The 9,367-nt window shown below is 47.6% G+C and overlaps 4 protein-coding genes across 4 annotated transcripts, besides 1 other annotated feature; 2 read left to right on the top strand and 2 right to left on the bottom strand.

Moving 5' to 3' along the window:
• Nucleotides 1-1,450: 1,450 nt before the first annotated feature.
• On the bottom strand, nt 1,451-2,454 carry NFIA_102410 (uncharacterized protein; the record flags this gene model as incomplete). The annotated part of the gene is made up of 2 exons (XM_001266652.1): nt 1,451-1,950; nt 2,430-2,454. 2 exons carry the CDS (start codon nt 2,452-2,454, stop codon nt 1,451-1,453), a joined length of 525 nt encoding a protein of 174 aa, XP_001266653.1.
• A 1,463-nt stretch (nt 2,455-3,917) lies between these two features.
• On the bottom strand, nt 3,918-4,907 carry NFIA_102400 (ketopantoate reductase family protein; the record flags this gene model as incomplete). The annotated part of the gene is made up of 1 exon (XM_001266651.1): nt 3,918-4,907. The coding sequence occupies one exon, from the start codon at nt 4,905-4,907 to the stop codon at nt 3,918-3,920; it is 990 nt and encodes a 329-aa protein (XP_001266652.1).
• A 1,074-nt stretch (nt 4,908-5,981) lies between these two features.
• On the top strand, nt 5,982-7,050 carry NFIA_102390 (uncharacterized protein; the record flags this gene model as incomplete). The annotated part of the gene is made up of 2 exons (XM_001266650.1): nt 5,982-6,936; nt 7,013-7,050. 2 exons carry the CDS (start codon nt 5,982-5,984, stop codon nt 7,048-7,050), a joined length of 993 nt encoding a protein of 330 aa, XP_001266651.1.
• Nucleotides 6,292-6,363: a microsatellite.
• A 1,132-nt stretch (nt 7,051-8,182) lies between the features above and the next one.
• On the top strand, nt 8,183-8,872 carry NFIA_102380 (Ankyrin repeat protein; the record flags this gene model as incomplete). The annotated part of the gene is made up of 1 exon (XM_001266649.1): nt 8,183-8,872. One exon carries the CDS (start codon nt 8,183-8,185, stop codon nt 8,870-8,872), a length of 690 nt encoding a protein of 229 aa, XP_001266650.1.
• Nucleotides 8,873-9,367: the final 495 nt, after the last annotated feature.

Genomic DNA, 9,367 nt, shown 5'->3' with positions numbered 1-9,367 from the left:
TGGGGTCTCCCTCGGGTTCGGATAGGTGAAAACACACACTTAGGTACACCCACTAGCATCCGAAAGTAAGAGGAAACAGATGGAACGACGAGGACTGCAACAACACGAGATCAGAGAAATGGCACTTCAAATACCAGTATGGAATCAGAATGGAGAGTCAGTTCAACACATTAAGAATCCAGCTCAAGGATCCTGGAATGTAAGTTACAGATGTGAGGAGCGTCGAAATGGGTTTAGAACCCTGGTTGATGAAGTTGACACCGACAGTGGAGGAAAGAACAGAAGACGCGTTGTTTGGTGCTGTTTTGCGAGTTTCATGTCGCTCTTTTACATTAATTTTCAGTCAACACAGTCGCCACAGTAATCCGTTAAGATGCATTCTAATCTCCTACAGCAAATGTTGCAACGTAGGATCTGCATCGCCTTCGCTATGAATCGTTCAATGACTATATGTAGTTCGCTTGGGGGACCATGGGAATGGTATATTACATTGACGAAGGGGCGTTGAAAAGGAAGGTCGGCGGAACTGAGAAGAAACGACAGGAAGTGCACTCAAAGTTGGAAGAGAACGGAGGCATGCCCTTATTCCTGATTTCTACAATAAGTTCGTCTTCTACCGATGAAATTGACTCTTGTAGACCCTCTCGTTCTGGCTCTGTGGCATTGCGGCTTGTCTGATCGCCATTAGCGCAGCATCTACAGCACAATATCCGCGGTCATTGTCATATTCAGTCAAGACTAAGTCTCCACCATGTCTCTCTTTGTAGACATTCCCTTGACACCTGTACTCAGGCCTTTCCATTTCTTCCACCCTGCGGTTCAGTGCGCCAAGAGATCCACAAGCCGTCCTTCATCCCGTACCCCGTTGTACAACTACATACATAGGACGTAGATGTAGTCAAAGCTCGGCAGCGACGCCAATTCGATCTCTGTAGCGCAAGGTAAAAGTCCATGTGGATAATAGAAGAACTAAGTGGAAATATATGTTCTGATTCTGATATTGACATTTTAAATACAGACATAGTTGCTTAATAAGCCCTATTGACAGAAATGAGTGTACAACCCCTGGCATTGATTACCATGTCAACACCCACTCCGTATATCTATTGCAATGATTGGAGTTGACGTTGCGTTAGTTTTTATTCTATACACTCAGCTATTACTGAACTCAGCATCATATATACTACTTTATCTACATGCTTGTGTGTGTGGATTGCTACCTACCACGGAGACATGGTGTGTATTGTTCTTCAGGGGAAGCAATCAACTAAACTTGATGATATTTCATCTTCTAGTCTTCCGAGCAAACATAAGTGCTGTATCTGTTTTATAGTGTCAGATCACACCAGCAAGATGGTCCAGTACATTCTCAAATGAATGTATCCTTGACTTTCACGTTTGCTGAAGTGACATCATATCAGACACATCCATGCGTCAAATCTCTTTCCAATCACAATATATAAAACACTTCTGGCTCCGCACAAGGCGTTCGCCTCTTCTCCTCCCAGTGCAATATCTCCCATCCGCAGCGAAGGAGAAGATCCTTCGTCTTATCCCATTGGTCGGCATATTGAGACCCCCTCCACCGGACATTGAGGGTGCGTTGGCCGTACTTTTTCCGATAGCCCTCGATAAGATCTGGAAGCATAGAAAACTCCTTTGGGCTGTACCTGGCGCCTTCCTGGTCGTGCTCCCATTCCTGGAGGGAGATTTTCCTAGCACTGAAAGGATTGAACAAGGGCAGCGGATCATACTCGTGCAAATCAACCTCTGGATACAGCAAGCGAGGCACCAGCCTTTGTCGGCAGTCAAACAACCACATCGTCACGGTAACAGGGCTGTCGGACCAGCTCAGTTTTCGGAAAACCTGCTCAATAGTGGGACTGATGACTTCAAACCAGTCGCTAACGTTCTTCAGCCATATAATACGGCGCTCAGCAAAGCGAGCCCCTGCGGTCGCCACACCATTCAAATCGAAGGGCGCCTTTGCGGTGAGTCCTTGCTTACTTTGTGAATTCTCAGGTCAAGCGAGGCGTATTGGATCTCGAGCTGTTTAAGCCGACATATATTACGTGTTCCAATCATCTCCAGCCATCTGTATAAGAGGTCCCAGTCTTGCTCGCCGTCTCGGATCATGAACAGGAATGTGTTTTCAGCGAAGAAGACTCTGGCTGCTTCTTGATAGATGGTGCTATTGCAAAGAAACAAGGGCAGTACTGAGCAAGGGAGGTTTCGTGTTTTAAAGATGGTTATTATCCGTTCAAATTCAATTGAACGGAAAAACACTAGATCTCGTCCTTCGGAGTCCAAAGAATTTATATCTCTGTGGTTGAGAATATATCTTTTGTAGATGAAGATGTAGGGTTCTTTCGAGACAAGTAAGTAATTGTAGATTTCGAGACGGATCTCAAGGGGAAGACAAAGGAAACTCTTGGGGTTACTGGCTGACTCCATGTTGGATGAGGAGGGATATGTCTGAGTAGTGTTGATGCAAAACTTTTCCCAGGAAATCTTTAGAGATATCGCGACATGTCATCCTTAAGCAGCAATGACATCCAATTGTGTAATTCTGATCACGACACTTTGTCCCGACAGCCAGCAAATTTTGACATCGGTGTACCAGACTTTATGCCCTACTACTGAGTTCTGATCTGACTCATATTTGACAAAAGGACGCTATGTCCAGTCCCTGTTTGGATCATTGAGCGAATTGACAGATAGGCCATATTCGAAAAAATCACTGGCCCCTTTATAATGATATTTGCACTGCCATATCTTTCCTCACCCTCATAGGTCCAGTGGTGCTCAACGATATCCTACGCGCATTGTATGCTGATCACTCTCCCCGTTTCTTTACTGATGCTGTATAGACTCACATCAGCCAGGCGCTGCATTGGGCTGGCGGTAGCGAGATCATACTATGGGGCTTAATCACCCATGTGGTCGGGCAGGCGCGGGTTGAAGTTGTTTGTAGGTTGCTGATGCGATAGAGTCATAATGTACACCTCGCTTCCTGATATTTTGCGCGTAGCACCGAAGTGTTCTTCACCCATGAAATACAGGTTTCAGAGCTGCGACGTGTCCCCAAGGCTTTCGAAGAACTCATGATCGTACCCACCGCCGTCGATGTTGCACAGTGACATGTTCGAACTGCTCGTCATCTACCGAATGACAGCGTAAGGGCCAATTTTCAACTCTAGGCGGGATGGTGAGATTTCCAGGTATGGTGTCTGGCTCGGAGATTCGGAGAGGTGAAAACACACATGTGTAGCAACTGAAAACAAGAGGAATAACAGTTGGAACAACGAACACTGCAACACGAGTTTAGATGAATGGCATTTCGAACACCAGTATGGAATTGAACAAACTGGTCAAGTCGTATACGAAATAGCGGACAGGAATCACTAGAAATGTCATCAATTTATGTTAGCCAGCCATAATGGGAGATTAATAGCAAGTACTCACATTCCTGTAAAAGGAACCAGCCTGAGAGGCCTCAAAGCAAGTTGGAAGACGCTAACAGAAGGAAATCAAGCAATAGGCACAGAGTGCATAAAAAAGTTACTTGTAAAGGGCAACAGAGGAGGGAGAAGGTAGATAGTTATTAGCCATCAAACCACTACGCCAAAAAGGCGTTTAGACGACCATTTCTAGCGTAGGCATATTACGGTTAACAGCCTGTAAGGTGGCTGTGGAAGCTAAGCATAGTGCAATTATAAAGGAGGTTAGATATTATGGAGGGACTGGGAGAGTGCATACTCTTTCTAATTCAGTTCTCTTCTGGGTCTGCAGCATGTAGGCGTGAATGTCTATACAAACAGCCAGAAAGCTAACATCTCGTTGGTTGGAATCAATCTGCTGCAGTACCTTGTGTCTGTTCAAGAAACGTATCATTGACTGGCTCCAATCTCGCTAGGTTAATTCCGGGCTAGGGCTTCATATCTTCCCTGTGCCAATGCGTACACAGTTTCCAACCGGGGCATGCTCACTGCATGTTCCCGAGCCAGTCTCACTGTGTTCCCAACAATCGCTTCGACTTCAAATAACCGACCCTGTTTGACATCCTGCAGCATACTGGGATCGCGTCCTGTTCCTTCTTTCGCCCGACGTGTTGCTATCTGAAGCCGCACCCTGGCCGCTTCCTCGTCCACCCGGGGGATCCCCAGCTTCTTCGCCAATGCCACGATTTCCATCATGATCCCCCAAACAAGCTCAAATGCGAAGGGCTCGGAAGACAGAAGAAAGTCACCGTCCGAGCACATGCTCAGCGCGCAGATAGGATTCCACGACGCGTTGACGAGCAGCTTGGTCCACCGCGCGATTTGGATATCGTCGTGAAGTTTGGCCTCACCACCGCCTTGATTCATAAGGTCGACAAGCTTGCTGGCCGCTGCTTTGTGTGTAGCAGGTGCATTGGCGGGATAAGTTCCCAGTTCAATCAGGTTCAGCATTTCTGGGTAGTCGATGACGCCAGGACTGGTCTGGGTGGTTGGGAGGTAGACGACACCGCTGAGGATGGGATTCTGCGGGAATTCGTCTGCAACCTCCTTCTCAATTTCTATGCCATTCTGTGCTAGGACGACGGCAGTCTCTGGACGGCCAATAATGGCCGGTCTGATCAGATCTGCTATTGACGGCTTACTGCCGGGGAAGCACTTCGTGGTCACCAGGACATAATCATATACTGTGTCTTTGGGACATTCAGCAATACTGCGAACGATGTAATCTGGCCGATATGTGACATTGCCGAATCGGACGCTTCTCAGAGTAAATCCCTTCTCCTTGACGACGTCGTAGTTGGACCGACACACGGCTGTCACGGTGCATCCGGCGCGTTGCAGTTGGAGTAAATGAATGGCGCCAACGCTACCGACCCCAAACAGCAGAATATGAGGTTTTGATGCCATGGCTGAGGTGGCGATGAGAAATTGGGGGCCGTTATACTCGGATGACGATCAGGGGGTGAAGTTGCAAAGTCGGTGAGTCAATATCATTCCCGTTCTTGGTGGGGTTGATTATTTATCTCGGGCCTCTCGGCTCAACACGAACGAGCTTACGAGCTTTCTTTCTCGTCCTCCTTTCTCTCTGAAATGACACGATGTCTTTTCAGGCCCTTCCGCCAGAGGTTATTTCCTTAGTTGTTCGCTTTCTTGCTGACGTCCATCCGCTCAGTGTCTTTCGCCTGCTCCGAGTCAGCAAGCGATGCTTCGTCTTAGCTTTGTCGGTAGCCAAGTCACTTGTCTTTCATACAGTCCGCTTGCAATTTTGTCACCATGGACGCATTGACAGCCAAGTAGCAACGGTCTGCCACAAGTTGCAAAAGGCTGATGCCTATACTTATGTCAGGCGGTTGATCATCGAGGGCTTCCTCTCGGGAGACCCCCCTGAAGAGGAGTATGATGACGAGTGGTTTCCAGCCCGAGTCTCACGTTTCTCACCGTTGGATCGCGATCCGCGAGATGCGTATGAGTTTGAAGAGGAGCTCAACGGCACAGGATGGGACCTATGCTATCGCGATGAAGACATTAACTTTGAATGCTGGGAAAGTGTCGCGGGGTTGATTAAAAGACTACCTGCCCTAGAAAATCTTCATCATTTGCATTACGAACAGTTCCCTCCTTGCCTGCTTCAAGCATTGCATCAATACCGACCCGAATGTAGACTGCATTTGCATTCGTTCGTGCTGCGGAGTATATCAGATCCAACAGCTGAGGAACATGAATATTGCCTCGTCACCTCGCCGTCTTTGCATAGTATCACTCCCTACTACGACACATCCATACCAGAAGGTATCTGGCAGAAACAAAGCTTTGTGCGAATCCTAGGCCTCGCCCCCAACCTGAAAGTGATATGTCCAAGCGCGTCGGACGACCGTACATATATTGCGTCAGGAGCTGGTATGACCAAACTGATGCAAAACGCAGGCGACAAACGTCCGGCCGCAATAGAATGACCTTCGAATCAGACACTCCTACTATCCCATGCTTGCCGCTGCACTGGAGGAATGGGTTCCGTACATTGATTTTTCCACACTGCGGATTCTTGATCTGGGATCATCCATCAAGGGAGAAGCATTCGCAGCATGGGCAAATCATCTTCATTTCCCGGCCCTTCGAACCCTGCGCTTGTTCCTCGGTCCTGAAGAGGTCGGAGCAGAACAAACACCCGATTTCTACCTGCAAGCAACAAGATTTCTTCAGAGTTTGCCATCGCTATCGGAGATCCACCTGATTGCATGGCACTCACAGCTGTGGATAGAGACGTTGGCAAAACATCACGGATCACGTTTGCGCAAGCTGTCTGTGACCAGTGGACGCAAGCTGTCTGTGACCAGTGGACGCAAGCTGTCTGTGACCAGTGGACTTTGGCAATGGTTTACCGAGCACGATATCCTCCAACTCGGCAGATATTGTCCTCTACTGGAGAAGATGAGCATCCCCATCCGTCGCACCCAAGGAGACGCTCAAGAAGTAGCTGTCTACAAGGCCTTGGGCACAATCAGAAACCTGAAATTCCTCGACCTGGAATTGAACGTTATTGATCCAACCTTGTACCAGGAGAACGCTTCCATCGATTCGGACTGGGACGACTTTGACAATCAATACACCGAGGAAGATCTAGAAGGCATCAACCGAAGCCGCAACGGACACATCCGGAGACTTCTGGTCAATACCCTCATTGACGAACCACTTGCGTCCTCGATCTTCGAGGTCATTTCGGCCGCAAAGTCCCACGACGCACCACTCCTTGAACGGCTGACCTTGTCGATAAACGGGAAAGCTGACCGGCACTACCGTCCGCGATACGTGTTCTCCCGCCTTGTGAGGTTCTTCGCCTCGGAGTGGACCGTCGAGCGCGATCTCCGCTACGAGCACCGGGACAAGTTCGAAGCGCGGATCTCTCAGAATTCCAAATTCCAGTTTTCCTACAACGATAGTATGTATCCGTGGGTAACTAATGTGTTTTTGCGGATTTGGCCTATCACACAAGACGGAAACAATACTAACATTAGATATTGGGACGTTTGGAAAAGCTTTTTACTGGCTATAGAGGAGACGCAATACGATCAAGGAAGAGGCAGATGTAGAGATTCCCGCCAGGGTATATATATGCAATAGTGGTTCGACAGTTAAAGACAATCAATCCATGACCCTATGAGATGTCAATACTGCTTTAAGCCTTAGTACTCATAAGATTATAGTAGCTCAAAGGGGTCCGCCTACTGCTCCTGCACTGGCTGGTGTAGTATTCAGTGCTCCTTTCTCTCTCCTTTTGCTGCCATCCTCGAATATGTTTACTAATGGCAGATTCCTCATAATCGTAACTTTTATCTTGAATTTCCTGTCGAGACTATAAGACAAGGGATCTTCTCCTTCGCTCCGGATGGGAGATTTTGTGTTGGAAGCAGAAGCGGTGAGAACCTGGCAAGAAGCCAAAAGGGTCTTTTACATTGAGATTGGGAAGATATTTGACGCATGGATGGTCTGATTGATATCTCTCCAGTGTACTTACTGACCATCTTGCTTGTGGATGTGAATTGGCACTATGGAACAGATACAACACTTCTGTTAATTCAAAAGACTCTGCCAGGACTAAAGGAGGAAATGTTATCCAGAACAATGCATGTTAACTCTCCGCATAGATCCTCGAGTAGGTGTTAACATGTAATCAATACCGGAGACTTATATACTAAACTCTGCCAATGGACCTCATTTACTTACTGAGAATTCGGTCTGCATCAAATACTTCAATATCAGCACTTTATCTCGGTATATTACCACTCTCTAGAAAGGTATGTCCGCCCCTGCCATACCATCGAATGACCGGCTCGATGCCTATAAGAGACACCCCGCCACCGAGAACAAAGAAATGCCCTCAACAGCTCTTCTGCCAAGACACACCACAAGGCCAATCATATTAAATTCCTATTGATGACCGTTCATGGCTAGTTTGAGGCCTTGCGATTACTTTAATTCCCTTACGCTGCTCATCTTGTCTAGTGGCTAGATTACTGGAATATGCATATATTGTGCTGAACGCCACGGCCGTCGCACTATCACTCCGTCGTTTCATCCTAAGTAATTTAGCACAATCCCACGCTACGATAGCACGACCATGCTTGCAGTACCTGCTCTTTCCCGACATTGATTATAGATGTGAAAGTGACGCCGTTGACGCCGTCATGGATAGCAACCTCTTTCTACCATACGCTGCCCTTCATTGGGCGCTGCACTATCGTTTGCAGGACGCCAGCGCTGCTCGCCAGCTCCAGACTAACGCTCTTGTACTCTGCAATGTGACTGACCCTCGTGCCAAAGCTTGGATTGACCGTTACTTTGATTATGGCTATGAGAATGCGGTTGAATGGACTCCTTTGATATTGGCGACCTACCTTGGTCTCCCCAGTGTGGTCCAGGCGCTTTTGGATTCGAACACTGATGCCACCGTCCAGGACGACGAGGCTGGAGCAGCCCTGTGGCTGGCAACCCTCATGGGCCATGAGCAGGTTGTCCAGATACTTTTGAATTGCTGCAGTATCAGTGTCGCCTCCCAAAGCGAAGAGTACTCCATAGCATTGCACTTCGCAACCAAGGCGGGCCGAGACGATATCGTGGAGATGTTAGAGGCTGAACATACCAACCCCAAGGCTTTACTAGATTATGCTTTTCTACGCTCATCCATTACAAGCCCGGCTAGTGTTCGAATTATCAACCAATTGTTCTTGGACCTCATGCGCGACAGAGGGTGGAAAAACCTTCCCCACCAAGCTCAGAAACAGTTGCTAGCTTACCCACCGAGAAAGAAGTTGGGTTTAATTGAAGAGAATAAGCTATCGCAAATTCGGGGGGCACGAAAAGCGACCAGAGCATGATGAAAAGTTTTATGTTGAAGGTCTTCTGGAAGCAGCTCAAACTTTCCAATTATTATCGGGAAGCAAGGTATCAATTCATGGCCAGCTTAGAATGAGTTGCCTTTCTAGCCTAGCAAAACACTTTAGCAGTGGACAGGTTCCCCGTCCACCGCGATAGGGCAGTGGAAATAGGCTGAGACTAAATCAAGATGAGCTGCCCTTAGCCTAGGTTGTTATTTTCGCGGGTTGGGCCGGGTTCCTCTATCTTAAAACCCAGCCCACCGGGTTGGGGGTCTAAATTTCTAGGGCTCAAACCCAACCTATAACTGGGTGGGTTGACTATCTAGAACTTGCTAGGTTCTATACTGCCAAGGATATTATTCTCCACCTACTAAGTAATATTTATCATATAGAACCATACTAATATTCAAAGAATATAAACATACAAATAAGTGTTATTATACAGGGTTGCATAACCGAACCGCTAAAATCGAATCCGACCCTCACCGAACTCGA

The sequence above is a fragment of the Aspergillus fischeri genome, genomic scaffold (assembly GCF_000149645.3).
Source record: "Aspergillus fischeri NRRL 181 1099437636245 genomic scaffold, whole genome shotgun sequence".
Lineage (NCBI taxonomy): Eukaryota > Fungi > Ascomycota > Eurotiomycetes > Eurotiales > Aspergillaceae > Aspergillus > Aspergillus fischeri.
This window is presented reverse-complemented; position numbering and strand designations above follow the sequence as displayed.